This window comes from Vipera ursinii, assembly GCF_947247035.1.
Source record: "Vipera ursinii genome assembly, chromosome: W".
Classification (NCBI taxonomy): Eukaryota; Metazoa; Chordata; class Lepidosauria; order Squamata; family Viperidae; genus Vipera; species Vipera ursinii.
Window position 1 is genome coordinate 34,019,005 of NC_139522.1, and position 26,492 is coordinate 34,045,496.

Genomic DNA, 26,492 nt, shown 5'->3' on the forward strand with positions numbered 1-26,492 from the left:
CCTTTCCCCGTCCTGGCCAGGATTCGCGTTCAGACCTCCTTTCCTTCCCTCAAGGGATCTTGGACTAGCCATCAGCACCGTTGGCCCCGCAGAGGTGTCACTGCTGTCTCCCAGAGTTGCTTTCCCCCGTGGCACCTGGAGAATGTTTCAGGAGTGGCCTCTCGTCGGGTCCGAGGGATCGGGCTGCCCTCAGCAAAACATCGCCTCGCAATGAAGTCCCATCTGGGTCGCCATGGAACTGTTGTAGCAAGAAGAGACTCACACCAGCTCTTCAAGAAAGGAAAGGTTTAGTGTGCAGGTTCAGAAGGCTTAAACAAAGCAAAAGGTCTGAACCCCAAAGGGCTCATGAACAGACATATTTTTACACCTCTAATTCCTAGTTATAAATTGTTATACATTGTTACTTATGTGGTTAATATTCTACACATTCTTATCCGAAAACAGTTTACAGAAGAAAATTACTTGCAGTACGTGTAGTTTCACAGACAGGATATGGTTATCCCAATCAACATCTGCATTAAGGACAAGACTATGTTTGCTTAAACAAGGACTTTAGTATATTCCCCATTAAGACAGTTGCCGGCGAATATGTGTAGTTACGCTAACAGGATTATGGCTTCCATGATCAGCGTCTGTTCTAAGAACAAGAATACATTTGTTTCACAATTATTTTAGTACATTTCCTCTTTATCTTCAAATTTCAAAATTATTTGTTGATGTGCTTGAAGAACTGGATTATGATCAAATGGGTTCAGTATTTTTAGTGTAGCCTTCTTTATATAAATTATTGTAATGTGAAGATTCCAGTGGTTAGGGGGCTAGAGTTGTGCATGCTGGTATTCCCCCCTCACCCCATCTCTTTCCATTCTTGTCTCCTGCCCCCTCATTCCCCGATCTCCTTCTGTTGAGCACAAACATCTGAACACCTGCAGTCCTGCAGCATGTGGAGTGCTGTGCTTTTGTTCAGTTAAGCATATGGACAATGCTTCTTTAGATATCCCTGCTAAATATGTGTTTGAGAATGAGAGAGGTGAGTACATAAGTGTTGAGCCTCATGTTCAGCTCAGTCTTCCCCATTAAAAACTCTCCCAAGTTCACTAGAATCCGTAAAGGACTAGTCTGATCTTGTAATGGGCAGAAGGAATAGCCTTGAGTAATAGGAGGAAGAGCCACTACCAAGACAATGGTCAGATTAAAAAAAAACCCCAAGTCCAGATCAGAAATGTAATTATAAAAATATCTCACAGAAGACCATCTGTAGTTCTCACAAAGATAAGGGTAGGGGGCATTCATAGGATGGGGGACATTCATACTTGCAAAATTCTGTAATCATAACCTTATAATAAAAGAAGTATTGGCAAAGCCTGTCCCGAATAGGCAGTCAAGAAAATACTATGGTAAATGGACATGCGTCCGAAAGATCCTTGGACTGGCTAGTAAGATGACCAAAATAGAATAACCTTAAAATTTGGTACTGTATCATAATGTTGGGAGAATTTCCCTGGCTCCCCTTTGTTCCAAGCCAGAAAAAGAGTGCAAGCAATCAGGATGCAAGGTGAGCTGCTGGAAAGGAAGTCTCTGTCTTTATTTCCAAAAACAATACAAAGTCGTTTGGGGGGGCAGCTGGCAACTGACTGACACATCAGCAAGAGTTTTACATACAGGTGAAACTCGAAAAATTAGAATATCATGCAAAAGTTCATTTATTACAGTAATGCAACTTCAAAGGGGAAACTAATATATGAGATAGACTCATTACATGCAAAGCAAGATATTTCAAGCCGTGATTTGTCATAATTGTCATTGGTCATTACCAGCACCTTAAATCTCACCCGGAAGGCAACTGGAAGCCAATGCAGCTCACGGAGCAGAGGTGTAACATGGGAGTATCGGGAGACCCCCAACACAACTCGCGCGGCTGCATTCTGCACCAGTTGGAGCCTCCGAGTGGTCCTCAAGGGCAGCCCCATGTAGAGAGCGTTGCAGTAGTCTAACCGAGAGGTCACGAGCACATGAGTGACTGTAAGCAAGGCATCCCGGTCTAGATAGGGCCGCAACTGGCGCACCAGGCGAACCTGGGCGAAGGCCCCCCTAGTCACAGTTACTATATGATCTTCTAAAGAAAGCTGTGAATCTAGGAGGACTCCCAAGTTGCGAGCCCTATCTACCTGGGGTAATAACTCACCCCCCATAGTAAGAGATGGAATGATCTGAGTTTCCCGAGATGCCGGCATGCACAGCCACTCAGTCTTGTCAAGGTTGAGCCGAAGCCTGTTCCTCCCCATCCAGACCCGGACCGCCTCCAGGCAGCGGGACATCACGTCGAGGGCATCACTGGGGTGGTTTGGGGTCGAAATGAAAAGCTGGGTATCATCAGCATACTGATGATACCCAACTCCAAAACCACGAATGATCTCGCCCAGAGGCTTCATATAGATGTTGAACAGGAGAGACGAGAGGACCGGCCCCTGAGTACATATGCATGCTTATACTTTTCAGAGGTCCGATATTGTTCTATGTACACGCCTTGTTTTATTGATTGCATGTAATATTCTAATTTTCTGAGATTGTGGATTTGGGGTTTTCATGAGCTGTACGCCATAATCATCACAATTATGACAAATCACGGCTTGAACTATCTTGCTTTGCATGTAATGAGTCTATCTCATATATTAGTTTCCCCTTTGAAGTTGCATTACTGAAATAAATGAACTTTTGCACGATATTCTAATTTTTCGAGTTTCACCTGTAAGGGACCCTCCTTCTAATAAAAGCAGGACTTCATTCAGGGATCAGGATGCTGGTTTTGTGACTGGAGGAACTTATGATTTTATGACGAGAGGAACGTAGAGGAAATATTTTGTTTGTTATCTCCTTTATCAGAAAAGATCTTCCTGGTTAGGCATATGGTTTTGTTGTCTTTTATGGTTGTGAGAAACATGGGTATAGGGCAGGGGTAGGGAACCTTGGCTCTTTTATGACTTGTGGACTTCAACTCCTAGAATTCCTGAGTCAACATGGCTGGTTCAGGAATTCTGGGTATTGAAGTCCACAAGTCATAAAAGAGCCAAGGTTCCCTACCCCTGGTATAGGGTATAGATGTTAAATTCCCATGCCTTTTAAATGAGGATTGGCTCCAGCAATAGATTCCTGCCTGTCTGCGCGCTCTTTGTATCACTGCCTTCTAGCGCTTCAAATTTATTACTTTCTCTGGTTTATCTCTGGTTGCTTGAGATGATGTATATCTCTGCTTACAGAAACATTGTATTTCTCCCGCTGTCATCAGTTAGCAGTTAAAAGGAGAAAGTAGAGATGGGACTATTTTCTTTATGGAGGATTTCTTCTTTAGGGAATTTTCTTTTGAGGGTTACATTCTAACCTTTGGATGGGGGGATTAAAAAAAACTACACAATAATAAACAGCAGGATTAAGGTTCAGATCTTTGGAACAAAGTATTGTTTGGCAAAACCTTTTGTACAGTACTATGTGTGTTCATTCTGGGAGTGACTTACTGTTAGCTATAAACTAAAGTCTGAGGGCTTTTTAAAATCTTTATAATGCAGTTGAGCATGTATAAAGTTCCTGAAATAGTTTATCTGATTTTGCATTTTTAACAGCAAAAATATAAATTTGTTAAAATGTAAATCTAGCGACATAATGGTTTATTCTAATAGTCTTCTTGATATTCAACTTTAATAGAACAACTTAGAAATTGAAACCTAAGTATTACCACATTCCAGTTTAGTATTTTATTAAAATTATTGGTTATGTGAGATTTAAAAACCCAAAATTTGATACAACCCGAAGACAAGTCTGATTAACAAAAACAAAGATTTATTGAAAAGAAAATAGAAAATAAAAAAAAGAAAAGTGATTGCAAATGCGGCCTCTTAGACACTTCCCAAATTAGATTGAGTTCAAAGAGCTCCCTGAGCAAGTTTCAAACTAGGCATTTTATACTCTTTCATGATACTGTTGTTGTTGTTAGCTGCGAAGTCGTGTCCGACCCATCGCGACCCTATGGACAACATTCCTCCAGGCCTTCCTGTCCTCTACCATCTTCTGGAGTCCATTTAAGCTCACGCCTACTGCTTCAGTGACTCCATCCAGCCACCTCATTCTCTGTCGTCCCCTTCTTCTATTGCCCTCGCTCTTCCCCAGCATTAGGCTCTTCTCCAGGGAGTCCTTCCTTCTCATTAGGTGGCCAAAGTACTTGAGTTTTAGCTTCAGGATCTGGCCTTCTAAAGAGCAGTCAGGATTGATCTCCTCTAGGACTGACCGGTTTGATCGCCTTGCAGTCCAAGGGACTCGCAGGAGTCTTCTCCAGCACCACAGTTCAAAGGCCTCAATTCTTTGGCGCTCAGCCTTTCTTATGGTCCAACTTTCACTACCATACATTGCAACTGGAAAGACCATAGCCTTGACTATACGCACTTTTGTTGACAGGGTGATGTCTCTGCTTTTTAGTGTGCTGTCTAGATTTGCCATGGCTTTCCTCCCCAGGAGCAAGCGTCTTTTAATTTCTTGGCTACAGTCCCCATCTGCAGTGATCTTGGAGCCCAGGAAAATAAAATCTGTCACTACCTCCATTTCTTCCCCATCTATTTGCCAGGAATTGAGAGGGCCAGATGCCATGATCTTGGTTTTCTTAATGTTAAGTTTCAACCCAAGTTTTGCACTCTCCTTCTTCACCTGCAACAAGAGGCTCTTTAGTTCTTCTTCACTTTCTGCCATTAGAGTGGTATCATCTGCATATCTTAGGTTGTTGATATTTCTTCCGGCAATCTTAATTCCAACTTTTGATTCATCTAGCCCTGCCTTTCTCATGATGTGCTCTGCATATAAGTTAAATAGGCAGGGTGACAGTATACAGCCTTGCCGGACTCCTTTCCCAATTTTGAACCAATCAGTGGTTCCGTGTCCAGTTCTCACTGTTGCTTCTTGACCCGCATATAGGTTTCTCAAGAGCCCAATAAGATGGTCTGGTACTCCCATCTCTTTAAGAACTTGCCACAGTTTGTTATGATCCACACAATCAAAGGCTTTAGCATAGTCAATGAAGCAGAAGTAGATGTTTTTCTGGAACTCCCTAGCTTTCTCCATGATCCAGCGTATGTTGGCAATTTGATCTCTAGTTCCTCTGCCTCTTCGAAATCCTGCCTGCACTTCTGGTAGTTCTCGATCCACATACTGCTGAAGTCTAGCTTGTAGGATTTTAAGCATGACTTTACTAGCATGAGAAATGAGTGCAATGGTGCGATAGTTTGAACATTCTTTGGCACTGCCTTTCTTAGGAATTGGAATGTAAACTGATCTTTTCCAATCCTGTGGCCACTGTTGAGTTTTCCAAATTTGCTGGCAAATTGAGTGTAGCACTTTTACTGCATTGTCTTTTAAGATTTTGAATAGCTCAGCTGGAATACTGTCACCTCCACTAGCTTTGTTGTTGCTCAGCTTTTCTAAGGCCCACTTCACTTCACATTCTAGGATGTCTGGCTCGAGGTCAGTGACCACCTCATTGTGATTATCAGGGACGTTAAGCTCATTCTTGTATAGTTCTTCTGTGTAATTTTGCCACCTCTTCTTAATCTCTTCTGCCTCTGTTAGGTCCCTGCCATTTTGGTCCTTTATCATGCCCATTTTTGCATTAAACGTTCCCTTCATTTCTCCAATTTTCTTGAAAAGATCTCTGGTCCTCCCTATTCTATTGTTTTCTTCTATTTCTTTGCACTGTTCATTTAAGAAGGCATTCTTATCTCTTCTAGCTATTCTCTGGAATTCTGCATTCAATTGGGTGTATCTTTCTTTTTCTCCCTTGCCTTTCGCTTCCCTCCTTTCCTCAGCTATTTGCAAAGCTTCCTCAGACAGCCATTTTGCTTTCTTGCATTTCTTTTTCTTTGGGATGGTTTTGGTTGCTACCTGTTGTACAATGTCACGAACCTCTGTCCATAGTTCTTCAGGCACTCTGTCTATCAGATCTAATTCCTTAAATCTATTTGTCACCTCTACTGTATATTCAACAGGGATATGATTTAATTCATACCTGACTGGCCTAGTGCTTTTCCCTACTTTCTTCAGTTTAAGCCTAAACTTTGCAAGGAGAAGCTCATGGTCTGAGCCACAGTCAGCTCCTGGTCTTGTTTTTACTGACTGTATAGAGCTTCTCCATCTTTGGCTGCAGAGCATATAGTCAATCTGATTTCTGTGTTGACCATCTGGTGATGTCCATGTGTAGAGCCGTCTCTTGGGTTGTTGGAAAAGAGTGTTTGCTATGACCATCGTATTCTCTTGACAGAATTCTATCAGCCTGTGCCCTGCTTCATTTTGCACTCCAAGGCCAAACTTGCCTGTTATTCCAGTTATCTTTTGGCTTCCTACTTTAGCATTCCAATCCCCCATGATGATAAGAACATCATTTTTTGGTGTTAGTTCTATAAGGTGCTGTAGTGCTTCATAGAACTGGTCAATTTCATCCTCTTCAGCACTGGTGGTTGGGGCATAGACTTGGACTACTGTGATATTGAATGGTTTGCCTTGGATTCGAACTGAGATCATTCTGTCATTTTGAGGATTGTATCCCAGTATTGCTTTTCCTACTCTTTTATTGACTATGAAGGCTACTCCATTTCTTCTGAAAGATTCTTGCCCACAGTAGTATACCTGATGGTCATCTGAATTAAATTCACCCATTCCTGTCCATTTTAGTTCGCTGATACCTAAGATGTCAATGTTCAGTCTTGTCATCTCTTGTTTGACCACGTCCAGTTTTCCTTGATTCATGGATCTTACATTCCAGGTTCCTATGGAGAAAAAATCTTTACAGCATCGGACTTTCCTTTCACCACCAGACACATCCACAGCTGAGCGTCCTTTCGGCTTTGGCCCAGTCGCTTCATTCTTTCTGGCGCTACTAGTACTAGCCCTCTGCTCTTCCCCAGTAGCATATTGGACGCCTTCCGACCTGAGGGGCTCATCTTCCAGCGTCATATCGTTTTGCCTTTTGGTACTGTCCATAGGGTTTTCATGGCAAAGATACTGGAGTGGGTTGCCATTTCCTTCTCCAGTGGATCACGTTTTGTCAGAACTCTCTGCTATGACCTGTCCGTCTTGGGTGGCCCTGCACGGCATAGCTCATAGCTTCATTGAATTACGCAAGCCCCTTCGCCACGACAAGGCAGTAATCCATGAAGGGGTTTCATGATACACGCCACCCCTAAGAAGCTTAAGTCATTCTTTGAAGTTGTTTCTTATTTCTAAAGGGGTCATTCTGACCATTTCCGTCTGACAATTTCCGTCCATCCATTACGATCTTATCTCGTTTACTTGTAATTTCCACCTTGGGCCGATGTTCCTGTCTCTCGGAAGCTTTTAGCAAGTCATTTCTGATTACCATTTGTGAGTCAATTTGCCTGGGCAGGAAACAGTTAGCCTCATACCTGGGTGTTACATTTTATACAATTCATTGGTGTTACATTTTATACAATTTATAAAAGAATAACCCTTATTTATTTCCTTCAGTTATAAACTTGGAATAAGTACAGTATATGGACATGCTATCTCAGTAAATGTTGCTTTTATGCCTTGTATTTTCAACTGAGTTCTTGCTGACCTTTGCACAAGCATTGAAATCTTTCAGCTATGCCTGGAATTCTGAGAGTGTAAGACAGAGCTATGAAAAGAAGGCAGTTCATGTACATTCATGTATGGTGTTTCAGTGATGTGATGATTGTGTTTAATCTTAAACATCAGCTATTTATTACCAATAAGTGTGTGTGTCTACAGAATTTTAAAATGAAGCTATCTTCCAACAGGATGAATATTCCATATTTCCTCAGACATATTCCATAGACATTAATGGCTATATTCTTGTTTATTCAGTGACATCAATAAAAAGGTAAATTATGTTCCTATCTTTGTTGTCTAATTTTGAGCTGTTAATCTATGCTTCAGTCTTTCCACAAAAGTAAATGTCTGTTTTATAGGCTGTTGTTGGCTGTTGTTGCATTGAGGAGTCACAGCACATTAGCTAAAATAAATACTATAATGAAGGCTTAGAAACAGAAATGGAAGAAGAGTTGAACTGTGTTTTGTGGACCAATAATCCTCTGCCTTTCCATCAAGTAGCCAGTTCCACCACTATTCCTCACCAGTGTCCAACTACAAGGAAAAAATATGTGATCAGAGCAATAACTTTACTATTCAATGTAGACAGTGTGTTTAGTTCTGTTAGTAATAGTTGTTCAAATCCACCTTATAATAAAAATATAGTATACAGGTGAAACTCGAAAAATTAGAATATCGTGTAAAAGTTCATTTATTTCAGTAATGCAACTTAAAAGGGGAAAGCTAATATATGAGATAGACTCGTTACATGCAAAGCAAAATAGTTCGAGCCGTGATTTGTCATAATTGTGATGATTATGGCTTACAGCTCATGAAAACCCCAAATCCACAATCTCAGAAAATTAGAATATTGTGAAAAGGTGCAATATTCTAGGCTCAAAGTGTCCCACTCTAATCAGCTAATTAAGCCATAACACCTGCAAAAGGTTCCTGAGCCTTTAAATGGTCTCTCAGTCTGGTTCAGTAGGAATCACAATCATGGGGAAGACTGCTGACCTGACAGTTGTGCAGAAAACCATCATTGACACCCTTCATAAGGAGGGAAAGCCTCAAAAGGTAATTGCAAAAGAGGTTGGATGTTCCTAAAGTGCTGTATCAAAGCACATTAATAGAATGTTATGTGGAAGGGAAAAGTGTGGAAGAAAAAGTTGCACAAGCAGCAGGGATGACCGCAGCCTGGAGAGGATTGTCAGGAAAAGGTCATTCAAAAGTGTTGGGGACTTTCACAAGGAGTGGACTGAGGCTGGAGTCAGTGCATCAAGAGTCACCACACACAGACGGATCCTGGACATGGGCTTCAAATCTAGTATTCCTCTTATCAAGCCGCTCCTGAACAACAAACAAGGTCAGAAGCATCTTACCTGGGCTAAAGAAAAACAGACCTGGTCTGTTGCTCAGTGGTCCAAAGTCCTCTTTTCTGATGAGAGCAACTTTTACATCTCATTTGGAAACCAAGGACCCAGAGTCTGGAAGAAGAATGGAGAGGCACACACTGCAAGATGCTTGAAGTCCAGTGTGAGGTTTCCACAGTCTGTGTTGATTTGGGGAGCCATGTCATCTGCTGGTGTTGGTCCACTGTGCTTCATTAAGTCCAGGGTCAACGCTGCCATCTACCAGGAGATTTTGGAGCACTTCATGCTTCCTTCCGCAGACGAGCTTTATGGGGATGCTGACTTCATTTTCCAGCAGGACTTGGCACCTGCCCACACTGCCAAAAGCACCAAAACCTGGTTCAATGACCGTGGGATTACTGTGCTTGATTGGCCAGCAAGCTCGCCTGACCTGAACCCCATAGAGAATCTATGGGGCATTGCCAAGAGAAAGATGAGAGACATGAAACCGAACAATGCAGAAGAGCTGAAGGCCGCTATTGAAGCATCCTGGTCTTCCATAACACCTCAGCAGTGACACAGGCTGATAGCTTCCATGCCACGCCGCATTGAGGCAGTAACTGCTGCAAAAGGGGCCCAAACCAAGTACTGAGTACATATGCATGCTTATACTTTTCAGAGGTCCGATATTGTTCTATGTACACTCCTTGTTTTATTGATTGCATGTAATATTCTAATTTTCTGAGATTGTGGATTTGGGGTTTTCATGAGCTGTACGCCATAATCATCACAATTATGACAAATCACGGCTTGAACTATCTTGCTTTGCATGCAATGAGTCTATCTCATATATTAGTTTCCCCTTTGAAGTTGCATTACTGAAATAAATGAACTTTTGCACGATATTCTAATTTTTTGAGTTTCACCTGTAAATTGAGCTTTTAGTACAATTATAAAGAGATTGATAGTATGTTTTTAAAGTATAGGAGTTGGATCTTCATAGAGGTAGTCTTCAACGTACGACCACAGTTGGGACCAGAATTTCTGTTGATCTGTAAGGCAGTTGTTAAGTGAGTCATACCTGATTTTATGTCCTTTTTTGCCACGGTTGTTAAGCTAATCACTGCAGTTAAGTGAATCTGGCGATTGTTAAGCTTATCTGGCTTCCCCCTTTGACTTTGCTTATCAAAAGCCAGCTGGGAAGGTCACAAATGATGATCACATGACCCCAGGATGCTGAAACCATCATAAATACATGCCAGTTGCACCTAAATTTTGATCACATGACTATGGGGTTGCTACGATGGTCGTAAGTGGGAGGGCTGGTCATAAGCCACGTTTTTCAGTGCTATTTTAACTTTGAATGGTCACTAAATGTACAGTTGTAAGTCAAGGACTACCTGTAGTGTAAACACAGGGTCTTCTAAACTGCACATGTGTGAGTTCTGAGTTCTCTGGAGGTTATCCATTAGTCAATTGCAAAAGGCAGCCTTACTAGGAACTGCTTCCATCATGCGATGATATCTATAATATCAAACATCCACATCTGCCTATCCCAGGTAAAGACTCGATAGGTAGACAAAAATGCCAATCCCGTCTGAACATCTGGCTGACTGTGCAATGAATAATAATAATAATAATAATAATAATAATAATAATAATAATAATAATAATAATAATAATAATAATAACAGCAGCAGCAAGAAAGTTGAAGAAAAACACAGAGGGGCTAATTCTGTATGCATAAGAACAAGTCTTAAGAACAAATGGATACAAAGCTAGAATTGAGAAGACAGCAACAGATAGCAAGTGCCGCCTTTGCAAAGAAACTAAAGAAACAGTGGACCACCTGGTTAGCTGCTGCAAGAAGATCACACAGACTGACTTACAAAGAACAGCATGACAATGTAGCAATAATGGTGCATTAGAAGATCTGCAAGAAATACCATTTACCTGCAAGCAAGAACTGGTGGGACCATAAAATACAGAAAGTCATAGAAAATGAAGAACTAAAGTGCTCTGAGACTTTAGAATTCAAACAGACAGGCACTTGCCACATAACACCCCAGACTTAACAATTGCCGATAAGAAAGAAAAAAAAAGTCTGGATAGTGGATGTGGCAGTGCCTGGATACAGCAGAATAAAAGAGAAGGAACTGGAGAAGATAACAAAATACAAAGACCTGCAAATAAAAATACAGTGGCTGTGATGGCAAAAGAAAGCAAAGGTAGTACCTATAGTCATAGGCGCCTTGGGTGCAATCCCAAAACAACTGGAGCACCACTTGAGCACTATCAGCGTTGACAAATTCACCACCAGTCAATTGCAAAAGGCAACTTTGATTGGAACAGCTGGCATCCTGCAACAAATACCTCTAACTCAGGGGTCTTCAAACATGGCCCTTTTATGACTTGTGGACTTCAACTCCCAGAATTCCTCAGCCAGGCTGAGGAATTCTGGGAGTTGAAGTCCACAAGTCATAAAAGGGCCAAGTTTGAAGACCCCTGCTCTAACTCCATAAAACATCAACATCTGCCTATCCCAGGTCATTGGGAAGGATTCAATAGGTGGACAAAAATGCCAAATCCAGTCTGAACATCTGGCTGACTGTGCAACAAACCATAATAATGTAGTACAGCCCCCCTTATTTTGAATATGCAATCATTGTATTTAGTTGTTACGCAATTTAACAATTTTTAACAATCAAATTCATACACAGTCCAGCTAACATTTCTTGCCTTGGATAAACTGAGTTAAAGATTAATTGATCATTTAAAAATGTACCTATACATTTCTGGAAAGACAGAATGTTCTGAGGGAAAGTGGAACATTTCAGAAACACCACCCTTATTTTACACATTTATTTCTAGGCAAATAGACACCCTAAGAGTTTAATAAAGTCATTTGATCTGTTTAAAACTGTAGACTGGGGAGAAATGTTATAAGTGCACCCTTAGTCATTGAGTATGTTGTAATCCTTTTATTTTGCAGTTTTGAAGTGATTAAAGTTATCCATGGAAAGTTATTGGATATGGTGGGAAAAGTCCAGTAAGTACCAACACAGTTGTTTCATTCCGTGTTTAGTTTTTAAAATTTTTCTATTGTTTTATTCCCCGTGTATTCACTTCTACTCTGAAAGTAGTTGTATGTTTTTTCTTCCACAGGATTCCCATTACATTGGTTGGAAATAAGAAAGACCTGCATATGGAACGGTATTGAATATTTTCCTTAAAACAATGAAGGTTCTGCTGCAGTCCTGTTAAAATTAAAATGTTTAGTAAAGTATTAGTTTAAAGTAAAGTACAGGTGAAACTTGAAAAATTAGAATATCGTGCAAAAGTTCATTTATTTCAGTAATGCAACTTCAAAGGGGAAACTAATATATGAGATAGACTCATTACATGCAAAGCAAGATAGTTCAAGCCGTGATTTGTCATAATTGTGATGATTATGGCGTACAGCTCATGAAAACCCCAAATCCACAATCTCAGAAAATTAGAATATTACATGCAATCAATAAAACAAGGAGTGTACATAGAACAATATTGGACCTCTGAAAAGTATAAGCATGCATATGTACTCAGTAGTTGGTTTGGGCCCCTTTTGCAGCAATTACTGCCTCAATGCGGCGTGGCATGGAAGCTATCAGCCTGTGGCACTGCTGAGGTGTTATGGAAGACCAGGATGCTTCAATAGCGGCCTTCAGCTCTTCTGCATTGTTCGGTCTCATGTCTCTCATCTTTCTCTTGGCAATGCCCCATAGATTCTCTATGGGGTTCAGGTCAGGCGAGTTTGCTGGCCAATCAAGCACAGTAATCCCACGGTCATTGAACCAGGTTTTGGTGCTTTTGGCAGTGTGGGCAGGTGCCAGGTCCTGCTGGAAAATGAAGTCAGCATCCCCATAAAGCTCGTCTGCGGAAGGAAGCATGAAGTGCTCCAAAATCTCCTGGTAGACGGCTGCGTTGACCCTGGACTTAATGAAGCATAGTGGACCAACACCAGCAGATGACATGGCTCCCCAAATCAACACAGACTGTGGAAACTTCACACTGGACTTCAAGTATCTTGCAGTGTGTGCCTCTCCATTCTTCCTCCAGACTCTGGGTCCTTGGTTTCCAAATGAGATGCAAAAGTTGCTCTCATCAGAAAAGAGGACTTTGGACCACTGAGCAACAGACCAGGTCTGTTTTTCTTTAGCCCAGGTAAGACGCTTCTGACGTTGTTTGTTGTTCAGGAGCAGCTTGACAAGAGGAATACGAGATTTGAAGCCCATGTCCAGGATCCGTCTGTGTGTGGTGACTCTTGATGCACTGACTCCAGCCTCAGTCCACTCCTTGTGAAAGTCCCCAACACTTTTGAATGGCCTTTTCCTGACAATCCTCTCTAGGCTGCGGTCATCCCTGCTGCTTGTGCACCTTTTTCTTCCACACTTTTCCCTTCCACATAACTTTCTATTAATGTTAGGGAGGGGGAGGGATAGTAGGGTGGGGAGGGAATTTTTAACCGGTACTCAGTCTGGGCCTGATAGGGGTCCCGGCGGGATGGGTTTGGGGGTGGAGGCTGCTGGTTCTTGAGCTGTACGCCATAATCATCACAATTATGACAAATCACGGCTTGAACTATCTTGCTTTGCATATAATGAGTCTATCTCATATATTAGTTTCCCCTTTGAAGTTGCATTACTGAAATATATGAACTTTTGCACGATATTCTAATTTTTCGAGTTTCACCTGTAAGAGAAGGAGTGGCAGTCTGGGGATGGGGTCAAAAGAGGGATTAGCCTAGCCACAAACGTACTAGATCCAACCCACCATGAATTCCGTTGACTTCTAGCAGATGCTAACCGTTAGTTGAGAATGCTAGGCATGAGCAATAAATCTGTTTAATTGGAACTTCACATGTGGTCCTGGTCTTTTGCGCCTGACAAGCATGTAGGTTAAAATGTGCAACTGTTGTGAAAATAAAGAATATTTTTCATTACACTAAGGCTTAATTAGGGATAGGTCTGGGGCAATAGTTCATTGGCAGCCATATTTGTCAGACAAATTATTCTGAGATTTTATTTTCAGTCTTTTAGCAGTGTTTTACTGCCTTTTGCTTTTCTTTCCCTTTATGTGTTTTATCAAACTTGAGGTTTCCCCTGGCATATCATTTCATGCATTGCAATCACACTTGGAAATATTCTTTGCATTTCTTGCTTCTTATTCATGTTATTCTTATGGCACCATGGCCACTGCTACCTCTACCACTACTACTGTATTGAGAATTTTGGCCAGTTTCAGGGTTATTCAAGATGTTAGCAATGACCTTACTTGGCTATCATTGAGAACATGTAGTATTTCTTCATTTGACTGATAATGTGCATTGCAACAATACAGCCACAGAGGTTTCTCCCTGTCCCAGTTGCTTTCTCTAACCTGACATTCCCCAAATGTGTTGGGTTGCAACTCCCATAACCTCTTGCTGGTACAGTTGCAAGAAAAAGTATGTGAACCCTTTGGGATTACGTGGAGTTTTGCATGAATTGGCCATAAAATACGCTCTAAACGTCATGTAAGTCACAACAATAGAAAAACATAGTCTGCTTGAAATAATACTACACAAACATTAGCTGTTGTCATGTTTTAATTGAACATAAGATTGAAACATTCACAGTGCAGGGTGGAAAAAGTATGTGAACCTTTGGACTTAACAACTGGTTGACCCTCCTTTGGCAGCAATAACCTCAACCAAACGTTTCCTGTAGTTGCAGATCAGACCTGCACAATGATCTGGAGTAATTTTGGACCACTCCTCTGCACAAAACTGTTTCAGTGTAGCAATATTCTTGGGATGTCTGGTGTGAATCGCTTTCTTAAGGTCACGCCACAGCATTTCAATCGGGTTGAGGTCAGGACTCTGACTGGGCCACTCCAGAAGGCGTATTCTGTTCTGTTGAAGCCATTGTTTTGTTGAATTACTTGTATGCTTTGGGTCATTGTCCTGTTGCATCACCCATCCTCTGCGGAGCTTCAGTTGGCGGACAGATGGTCGTACGTTTTCCTGCAAAATGTCCTGATAAACTCTGGAATTCATTTTCCCATCAATGACAACAATCCGTCCAGGCCCTGAGGCAGCAAAGCAGCCCCAAACCATGATGCTCCCTCCATGATGTTTTACAGTGGGGATGAGGTTTTGATGTTGGTGTGCTGTGCCTTTTTTTCTCCACACATAGTGTAGTGTGTTTTTCCCAAACAACTCAATTTTGGTTTCATCTGTCCACAGTATATTTTGCCAGTAGTGCTGTGGAACATCCAGGTGCTCTTTTGCAAACTTCAAACATGTTGCAATATTTTTTTTTTGGACAGCAATGGCTTCCTCCGTAGTGTCCTCCCATGTACTCCATTCTTGTTTAATGTTTTCCTTATTGTAGATGTGTCAACAAAAATGTTAGCATGTGCCAGAGATTTCTGTAGGTCTTTAGCTGACACTCTAGGATTCTTCTTTACCTCATTAAGCATTATGCGCTGTGCTCTTGCAGTCATTTTTACAGGACGAACATGCCTAGGGAGAGTAGCAACAGTGCTAAACTTTCTCCATTTGTAGACAGTCTGTCTTACCGTGGACACATGAACATCAAGGCTTTTGGAGATACTTTTGTAACCCTTTCCAGCTTCATGCAAGTCAACAATTCTTGATCGTAGGTCTTCTGAGAGCTCTTTTTTGCGAGGCATGGTTCACATCAGACAGTGCTTCTTGAGACCAGTAAACCCAAAACAGGTGTGTGTTTTTAAAGGGCAGGACAGCTGTCAGCAACACATCCAATATCATCACACTGATTGGAGTCAAGGTTGGCTCACTCCTGGCTCCAATTAGCTCTTGTGAGAGGACAGTTATGGGCTCTTTGTCTGGACCGGCTCAGGTGAGAGCAGAGCCGGATTGGCGGATTGGTGCATGAAGACATGTTCCGGATTTAACATTTTAACATCTTAATAACATCTGACCCTCCATTCATGGACAATGGCTTATACGGACATTATTATTCCATGGCTCGATTGCAATACTCTAGATCAGACTTGTACACCCTCAGGGGGGGTCTCTCCCTCCTGGATACGACCAGCCTCCCTTTCTATCATCTCCCTTGATGACGGGCCCAATTGTTGGGACCCCGAGAGGTGGCTGGGCTTAACTAGAGGCCTCTGGTGGAGACGCATTAAGAGGCCCCTGATACATTTTTAGCTGGGTATTTTAAAGGGTTAGGGAGGGGGAGGGATAGTAGGGTGGGGAGGGAATTTTTAACCGGTACTCAGTCTGGGCCTGATAGGGGTCCCGGCGGGATGGGTTTGGGGGTGGAGGCTGCTGGTTCTGTGTGTGCAGGGGTGGGGTTTCAAATCTCCACAACGATAGGGAATGGCGGCAGGTGGTTGCACGGAGGGCCGCATCAACGTCTGGGATCGCGCACCTGCTGTCTTCGCGCTCCGACCCTCTGGTTAGCACCCTTTTGCCCGGGGATGAGGGTGATCAGGTCCCTGAGCTTAGGCTGGTTTATCTTAATGCCAGATCCGTTGTTAATAAGGCTCCCCTCATTCGTGACTTGATCGAGGAGGAATGCGCGGATCTGGCATGCATTATGGAAACTTGGTTGGGCTCGGAGGGAGGGGTCCCTCTGACCGAGTTATGCCCCCCAGGTTTCCGTGTGCTACACCGGCCACGGGCTCAGGGTAGGGGTGGAGGGGTGGCGGTGGTTATTCGGGAGACTTTATGTCTGCGGGAGACCACCATTGTCCAGATTGGTGGGAGTGAGTCCCTTCTCCTGAGATGCGGCCCCCGGGCTCAGATGGGCTTGTTGCTCACATACCTGGCGCCCAGCTGTGCGGCAACAGCCCTGCCCGAGCTTCTCGACACCCTCTCAGGGTTGGCGGTGGAGTTCCCCAGGCTTATAGTTCTGGGTGACTTCAACCTGCCTTCCCTGGGAGGGTCGTCGGAGTTAGCCTGGGAGTTCATGGCTTCCATGATGGCCATGGACCTGACCCAGGTAATTCAAGGCCTGACTCATGTGGGGGGGTCACACTCTCGACCTGGTGTTCCTGTCTGGACAGTGGTTGGATGATCTGGGAGGGGGTTCGCCAGTCATTGTTCCCCTGTCATGGTCCGATCATCATCTCCTGCGGCTGGTCTTCCGTTATGCCACCCCCCGCCGCTGGGCTGCAGAACTGACCAGGTGGTTCCGCCCCAGGCGCCTAATGGACCCTGAACGGTTCCAGATGGCACTTGGGTCTATACCCATCGTTTTCACTCACAGCCCAGTTGATGCCTTGGTGGGTGCCTGGGAAAGGGCGGCCACTGAGGCACTCAACCGTGTTGTACCCTTGCGACCCCTGACCCGGCGCAGATCCCGTTGGGCTCCATGGTTTTCTGTGGAGCTCCGGGAGATGAAGCGTCGGAGACGGGGTCTAGAGAGCGGTTGGAGGTCCAGCTGTTCTGAATCTGACCGATTGCAGTGAAGAACCTTTATAAGGTCTTATCTTGCGGCGATGAGGACGGCGAAGGCTAATTACCTCGCTGGCCTCATCGTGTCCACAGATAATCGCCCGGCCACCCTTTTTAGGGTGACTCGCTCCCTCCTTAATCAGGAGGTGAGGGAGGAGCCCTTGCAGGAGCGGGCCGAGGAGTTTAGTCATCATCTGACGGACAAAAATCACTCAGATCCGGGCCGGTTTGGACTCTAACTGGGCAGAGTCTGATGTGGAGGAATCGGACAGTCTTGAGCATGTTATCTCGACTGAGTTTGATCCTGTTTCCCCTGATGATGTGGACAGGATTATGGGGAGGCTGAGTTCCACCACCTGTTTATTGGACCCGTGTCCCTCCTGGCTGATTTATGCGGCTCGGGAGGAGACACGGAGCTGGTTCCAGGCAGTAATATCTGTCTCTTTGAGTTAGGGTGTCTTCCCCGCCGCTTTGAAGGAGGCGGTGGTGAGGCCCCTTCTCAAGAAGCCTGCCCTGGACCCAGCGATTTTAAACAACTATCGTCCGGTCTCCAACTTTTGCTTTTTGGCGAAGGTTGTTGAGAGTGTGGTGGCGCATCAGCTTCCTCTGTTCCTGGAGGAAACTGATTATCTGGACCCGTACCAATCGGGTTTCAGGCCCGGGTACAGCACGAAGACGGCATTGGTTGCACTGGTGAATGATCTCTGGCGGGCTCGGGACGGGTTGTTCCTCTGTCCTAGTTCGGTTAGATCTCTCAGCGGCTTTTGATACCATCGACCATGTTATCCTACTGCGGCGTCTCAGGGGGTTGGGAGTGGGAGGCACTGTTTTGCAGTGGTTCTCCTCCTATCTCCTGGGCCACTCGCACTCGGTGTTGACGGGAGGGCAGAGGTCCGCCCCGAGGCCTCTCGTTTGTGGAGTTCCTCAGGGGTCGGTTCTCTCTCCCCTCCTGTTCAACATCTATATGAAGCCACTGGGTGAGATCATTCGTGGTTTCGGGGTGGGGTATCATCATCAACTTTTTTTCTCCACCCCGAACCAACCCAGTGATGCCCTCGCCATGATGTCCCGTTGCCTGGAGGCGGTCCGGGTCTGGATGGGGAGAAACAGGCTTCGTCTCAATCCTGCCAAGACTGAGTGGCTGTGCATACCGGCATCTCGGACTAACCAGTTCATTCCACCTTTAATGATGGGGGGTGAGGTGTTACCCCCCGTTGATAGGGCTCGCAACTTGGGTGTCCTCCTGGATTTGCGGCTCAGTTTTGAAGACCATATAGGAGCTGTGACCAGGGGGGCCTTTGCCCAGGTTTGCCTGGTGCGCCAGTTGCGGCCCTACCTGGACCGAGATGCCCTGCGCATAGTCACTCATGCCCTCCCAATTGGACTACTGCAACGCTCTCTACATGGGGCTGCCCTTGAGGACCATTCGGAGGCTTCAGCTGGTGCAGAATGCAGCCGCGCGGGTTGTGATGGGGGTTTCCCGATACTCCCATGTAATACCTCTGCTCCGCGAGCTGCATTGGCTTCCGGTTGCCCTCCGGGTGAGATTCAAGGTGCTGGTGATGACCTATAAAGCCCTAAATGGCTTGGGTCCGGGATATCTGAGGGAACACCTGCTTCCGGCATCAAGCTCCCTTCGTCCTGTGCGCTCCCACAGGGAGGGTCTTCTCAGGGTACCGCCGGTAAAAGATTTCTGGCGGATAATACCCAGGGGGATTATCCGCCAGTGCGCCTGCCCTTTGGAACCAGCTGCCCGTAGAGCTTAGGACTGCCCCTGACCTTCGCTCATTCCGCCGGGACCTGAAGACTTGGCTCTTTGAGCTTTCTGGCCTGGACTGAGAGTATTAATTGGGGTTTTAATTGGATTTTAATTGTGCTTTTATATTTATTCAAGGTCTAAATGTAATCATTTTAACTGTTCTTAATTTTTGTAATTGTTGTATTGTTATTTTAAAAACCTTGTGAACCGCCCTGAGTCCTACGGGAGAAGGGCGGTATATAAGTCTGATAAAGATAAAGATTAGGCTAGGGGTTCACATACTTTTTCCACCCTGCACTGTGAATGTTTCCATCTTATGTTCAATTAAAACATGACAACAGCTAATGTTTGTGTAGTATTATTTTAAGCAGACTGTGTTTTTCTATTGTTGTGACTTACATGATGTTTAGAGCGTATTTTATGGCCAATTCATGCAAAACTCCACGTAATCCCAAACGGTTCACATACTTTTTGTTGCAACTGTAGCTTGTTGGGTTCCATAAGAGGAATTGTCCAACAACTCTGGAGGTCACCACACCTTGGAAAATTGTGCTAGCTGGAAAAGTTGCTTACAGTTAAAGCATATTTATATTTGCTTGTGTGTGGCTTGGGGCTAGGCTATTTGAAAGACCACCTCTCCCTTAGTACCTCTACCTGGCCCACCAGGATGGGAAGGCAGGGCATGTTATGGGTCCCATTGGTTAGGGATGTATATCTGGCAGGACCATGAAAAAGGGCCTTCTTGGTGGTGGCCTATTCTTTATGGAACATATTTTCCCCAAAGTTATGGTTGGCACCCTGTTGCTTTCCCAAAAGGGCCTAAAACCTGGTTTTGTCAACACTCAGCCAATCAAGTGGCTAATTTGATTGTGTTGCTGATGCCGGGGTGGGGTGTTGAATGTTTTTTTAACATGTTGTAATCTGCCCGGAGTCACCTATGTGTGAGTTGGGCAGCTATATAAATTTATTTAATAAATAAAATAGAATATTTAACAATTGAGCTAATTATGATAGCAGACTAATTCTTTTGTTGTTGCTTCACTTTTTTGAATGTTTTAGAAGAAAGCACCTCCAAATAAAGATCCTCTCTTAGATGGCTAGCATAGCACTCTACAAAGGACATGGCATTTCCCTAATAGGCCCAATTGGCTGTTCCCAAAATAACACATAGCAGATTGCTTCTGAAGCTGTTGTAATGTGCTATTGGAGATGGTACTTAAGTTGTTGCTGCCAAACAGTTGTGATCATTTGTGAAGTTTTAATATTACTCTACTATATGAATATCCCTTTCCTTGCATATGCATATCAATAGAGTCCCATCCCTTCCCAACAATAGGCAGGTTGCATAACCTTCTATTGAAAAAGACTACAGACCTTTTCCTATACAGTGTGGTAATTCAAGGCTACAAAAATCACACACCAGGACTTCAGGGTCATGCTACCATTGTATTTCAGGTGAGTGGGTGGGTCTTTTCCTTATTATGAGTCCCTTGCACCAAATTGCTTTTTTATCACATCTCTGCTCCAGGGTGATCAGCTATGAAGAAGGGAAAGCTTTAGCAGAATCATGGAATGCAGCTTTCTTGGAATCTTCTGCTAAAGAAAACCAGGTAACAAATATATTTTAAATCCCATTTTTGAAATTGAGCAAAAGAGAGAGGGAAGAACCTCAAGGGCAGGTGTGTGAAACTCAATTTCAATGAGGGCCGCATCAGCATTCCGGTTGCCCTTGGGCTGGGTGGGTGTGGCCAGGGTGGGCACGGCCTACTGGGTGGGCGTGGCTGGAGTGCATATGGCCTACTGGGTGGGCATGGCCAGCTCTACATTGTTCGCGTCAAGGGTGCCTATGGGGGCCTGGGCAGGAGTGTGACAGATCTCAGGGTCTCTGGCAGAAGGAGATGGGACTGGGGCAAGTGCCAAAGCATGGTCCACTGGAGGAGCCTCACTGTTCCTCTCAGGCCATGCAGGGGGGGGCTGGATGGTGGAGCGGAGGTCAAATGCCCAGCCCAGCCCTCAAGCACCCGCGGCGCTAAGCCCAGCCCCACTTCCCCAAGGGGGCACCCAGCTGCACTTACCTCCTCCTCAAGGCTGCAGCTGCTGTGCTTGCTCTCCTCAGCCAGGTTGCTCATGATGGGTACGAGGGCAAAGTCAAGAGGGAGGCCCACTCCCTCTCCATGTGAGGAGACCTGGCTTTGTATCCAAAGCTTCCTTAGCAATAGGATCGGAGACCCCCCAGTTTAGGCCAGGAGGAGGGGGCAAGGGGATGGTGAAAGGGCAGCAGGGCAGGACTAAGGCAGGACTTCCCTCAGACCCTCCCCCTCCTTCCTTCCTTCCTTCCTTCCTTCCTTCCTTCCTTCCTTCCTTCCTTCCTTCCTTCCTTCCTTCCTTCTTTTGAACAGAGTGGTGGGAAAATATTTGAGGTGAGGGAGGGAGAAAAACAGGCAAGAAACACAGCTGGGGAAGTGTCATCCTTCGTGAGGAATGAAGAAATGCACCATTGCCTGGAAATGGCCAGCACATGGCCCTCGCCTACTTCACATATCCGGCTTGGTGGGCTCTGGGGGAGGGGATGCCATGAGCAGCGTGAGAGTCGATGTTACCTGCGCAATGCTGCCCAGCCCCCAGCCTGCCCGGTTTTGGCAGGTAGTGGGGCACTCTCCTCACAGTGCCGAGAGGCTGAGCCGGGTGGCACGAATCTGAAGAGAAGTGCAATGCTGCCCATCCCCTAGCCTGCCCAAAGTAGGCAGGGCCATGTGCTGGCCACTTCCAGGCAATGGTGCATTTCTTCATTCCTCACAAAGGGTGATACCTCCCTAGCGGGTGCCCAGGGTACAATGCCAACGCGGCACAGGCCGGTCCCTCGCTGTTTCCAGACGGCCTTGTGGAGCTAAGACTGAATGCATTTCAGCATAGATGACCACCACGAAATTGTACATTGGCTCCTGGCCGGCCTGGGCTGGGGCCAAGGCAGCGGGGGCCGTACCCTCACTGTTTCCAGCATGGCTTCATGGACCACATGAAATCACTTCGCAAACCGGATCCGCCCCCCGGGCCTTGTGTTTGACATGTCTGCTCAAGGGCCTATAAATATTGTAATTATTAAAACTTGTATGTCTCTCAACTCTCAACAACTCTGGACAGCAATACAGAGTCGCTTTCAATTTCATTCAGTTTTGTACAGCAATCTAGTCAAGTAGTTTATGGACATTGCAAAAGGTAAAACAATTTGTGCTTTATTTTGTTTTCATGGTAGTCATTTTACTTCTATTTTTATTTATATTAGAAGCAAATATATGCCGTGGGTTTTAAGAATATTTATTTTCCACGTAGTTCTGTTTTTCTGTTTATTGCAGCAGCATTTCTGTCTTGTCATAAACACACTTGTTTGGTTGCATTCATAATTTGATGCTATTCCACAATAGACATTTAGCTGGAATATAGAGAGAGAATCACCCATTTTAGAAATTTTGTTATATCTATGTTGTAAGTCATTTTAGTCCTTTCTGCTGTATTAATTTTGTTTTTACAGTGCCCTTGAGAAAGGAAAACATTTTCTAAACAGGCTTAAATAAGAATTTTGTCCTGACATTTGGGGTCTCTCTCCCCCCCCCTTTTCTTTTTAAATTGACTTCCATGTTCACCTTCTTCCATTATTTCTGTAGCTGGAACTGGTAGTTAAATGAAGATAGGAAAGGAATTCTCAAAGTCAGTCTTTCTGCAACCTGCTAATGACTCTTTTTCATGTGGGAAAATTCAAAATTGACATGTCTTTGACTTTCACAAATCACTACATGCTACCCATTTCAGCCACCAAGACTATTGTAAAACTGTTGCAGACATCAGAAACTGAATATAGTCACATGACTTCAGTTGGTTAAAACTGTTTTTAAAAAAGTAAAAGAGGAGGTTGGGTAAGAATCACCACAGGTAATCCTCGAGTTACAAATGTAATAGAGCCTACCAATTACATTTGTAACTCGAGTATTCGTTAATTGGATCATGTTAAATGAATGAGCCCCCTCCCTGCTTTCCCCAATGCATTCATTAATCAAATGTGCAGGTTGTTAAGTGCACATGAGGTATCTCAGGGTGGGGAAGACCATGGGGGAGGGGGTCTAGTGCTGGAACAGGCCATCTGCTTTCAACCACCCAAGACTTCCATCCACCCACTGAAATACCTCATGCTCCGCTTAAAACCCCTTGGGGTCCCCATAGTTACTTCCTGCCCCATCCTGCCCCACCAGGTCTCCACAGGCACTGGGTCTGCTTTGCTAGTCCACCGGATTCCACTTGCTTCTCCCCACCCTGTTACAGATCACTCACTTACATTTCAAAGTTCTCCAGAGTTCCAGAACAGGCTGACCCACGTAGCAAAAAAGCAGCCATCTTTTTCTTAGGCACTGGTGAAGTTGTTTTCCTTAGATCTTGCATTACAAACGCTCATTTTTGTGCATAGGATGGAATCATCCGGTGGGCTAGCAAAGCAGGCTTAGCCTTATATACATCTGATACTGAGCAAGACCTGGTCATCGTGATCATTTTTCTAACATAAAAGAAGGAACTCTGTATGATGGCCATGGGATTCTTAGTGGATCTCCCTCTTTTTCCTTCTTTTAGACTGCTGTGGATGTTTTCAGGAGGATAATTTTGGAAACAGAAAAAAATGATGGGGCATCTTCACAAGGGAAATCGTCCTGCTCAGTGATGTGATTGCACAGTGGAGGTTGAAAAGTGGGAATATGTTGTTCTTTCTAAAGAAGCAAACTGCCTGTTTGAACAGTGAAACCACACTTGTTCTTCTGTTAACTTGAACAATATATACTCAATTGGATACTTTTCTGATTATGTTAAAGTCTGACTCAGAAAGGCTTTACTTCCATTTTCAAATTTTAAGCAATCATATTTTCAATTTATATATTGTATTTCTTAATATTATGACCAAGAATTTTATTGACATTAATTTTTCAATATAATTGGATTAGAATAATCAACATGAAGCATATTGCTACACTACTACAGTATTAACTAGGGCTAGGCTTAATTATCAGTGTTTCTTTGTGTTCAATGTATACTTGTAAATAAAATACTGCAAACCTTGATGTGCCCCCTGTTGAACTGAAATTCTTTTAGGATTGCAATTCTTTCCACGTTAACAATATTTGCTTCAGTTTCCCAGGATAATACAATTCAGCATGGCATTTCTGAATTCAGTGATGGTGTACTTCAAAGAGAAAACTGTCAGAGGTAACTGAAAGAATCTGGAAGATTTTGATTGATTGATTGATTGACAGGACTTATATATCCACCTCTTTCATACAATGACTCTGGAGAGCTCACAACAATCCATTAAAAAATAGCTAAAAACAAAAGTACACTTTCCCCCAAGCACCTTCTCAACTCAATCCCCATGCTAGCCCAGTGCTTGGGGGAAGAGACAGGTCTTCACGGCCCTCTGGAAGGTTAAAAGGATAGGGATCCCTCAGATCTCATTTGGGAGTCTAGTGCCATGGGGAGCTTTAAAAGTGATAATCTGTACCCTGAGGTGCATATGGAAAGCAATTAGGAGCCAGTGTCACTGACACAGCAATAGTGTTACTCAGGTGAATTGCAGGGCACCCAAAACTGCATGCCTCTGCATTTTGGACCAGTTGCAGTTGCCAGATGGTCTTCAAGGGCAGTCCCATGTAGAATGCATTGCAGCAACATAACATGATTAATGCATGAGTGACTGAGCAAGGCCTTCTGGTCCTGGTTCCAAAAATGACATGGAAACATGTCACTTTTAGAAGACAACAACAAGCAAGAGCAAAGCCCCTACTATCTAACCCTAACCCTAGCCCACTCCAGTGAAGCCCCTTTGGAACCAAACAATCGCTTTCATAACCTCCCGCTGGAAGAAAATATGCAGACACCTATAAAAGAACAGTCATCAATAGTTTCTAAAAAAGAGGCAAAACCCAACATTCCTGTGACAGGAAGAAAAGTATCCCAGATTTCACTAGGGAAAAAAAGGTGAGTATTGGTGATAGGAGATTCAATTCTTAGGGGAACAGAAACTATAGTCTGCAGACCAGATAGTTAATCTAGGCAGGTATGTTATCTCCCTGGAGCAAAAATCAAAGATGTCACTGAGAACCTTACTAAAATAATCAAACCCACAGATTACTACCCCTTCCTTCTCCTACACTTGGGGACCAATGACACAGCAATGAATCTGAAAACAAATAATCAAACCCACAGATTACTACCCCTTCCTTCTCCTACACTTGGGGACCAATGACACAACAATGAATCTGAAAACAATAACAAGATAATGAACACTTAGGGAAGAAAGTTAAAGAATTAGAAGCACAAGTGGTGTTTTCATCTATACTTCCAACAAAAGACCAAGATCCAATGAGGAAGCAAAGGATTTTAGAAATGAACCACTGGCTTAAATCCTGGTGTCAAGAGAATTTCGGTTTCCGACTTCCGGGGCTGAGGTCACAGCAGACAAGCGGGTCCTGGAATATCTCTTCGGATCGCAGCTTGTTTTCCCGATACTGTGCGGCTCTACATAGCCATCGCCAGCTGGGGATCAGCAGGCGAAGAAGAGAGGACGCTCGGCAATTGCAGGGAACTTGCAAAATTCCTGCTTAGCAGTGAGAAATCCTCCCGTGGTGCCGGTATTGAGAGAAGGCACCTGAAGAATGGCTGCCCTGGAGCTGTGACTCAGCAATTTAGAAGGAAGGAAGCTACTGACATTCCAGGCAGAGTTAAGAGTGAATATCAAAAGAGAATGAGAAATCCCCCCCTTCGTTTGTTGATCGTTTGAGAGGTGAGCAGCGTGAAGTATTATCCAGCCTTAATTGACTAAAGCGGCAGACAACAATACAGGCTTTTAACAATAGCCGCCTTAGAGAGACTCACAGGCTGATTTGAGGATTCCAATTACTTCTTTGGTGTTCTTCTTCGATGGACAGACTCTTTAAACTTTGATAAGTGTTTTTTTTCTCCTTTTGAAATATCTGGGATCTGGATGGTGACTTGTTAATTCGTTAATGCATAACGGCCTGGAGACCCCCTTTTCTATTTGATCTGGCATCGGGTTTTTTTTCTTTCTGCTTCTTTCTTGGAGGTTTAACATCGTAACATTTGTCAGCAGAGAAGAGAAGAGGAACTGAACTGAACTGAATTGGACTGCCACGCTCCCTTGAAGAATAAGGAATTTAAATATACTGAACTGGGTTACATTCCCCTTTTTTTGAATATTGGCTTATTCATATTATTACTTATTTCCTTTCTTTTTTGCCATTGATAGGGCCTATTT

At 44.0% G+C, this 26,492-nt stretch overlaps 1 protein-coding gene across 1 annotated transcript in view; it reads left to right on the plus strand.

Annotated features, from left to right (window-relative positions):
* The window catches only part of LOC310648271 (GTP-binding protein Rheb-like), an 89,595-nt gene extending 65,315 nt beyond the window's left edge, over positions 1-24,280 (plus strand). Inside the window, exons 4-8 of the mRNA XM_083376022.1 lie at positions 7,812-7,894; positions 11,947-12,003; positions 12,120-12,167; positions 20,712-20,793; positions 23,801-24,280. Coding sequence (XP_083232148.1) covers positions 7,812-7,894; positions 11,947-12,003; positions 12,120-12,167; positions 20,712-20,793; positions 23,801-23,893 — 363 coding nt within the window. The 3' untranslated portion in view covers positions 23,894-24,280. The remainder of the gene's footprint in view (positions 1-7,811; positions 7,895-11,946; positions 12,004-12,119; positions 12,168-20,711; positions 20,794-23,800) is intronic.
* The last annotated feature ends 2,212 nt before the right edge of the window (positions 24,281-26,492 follow it).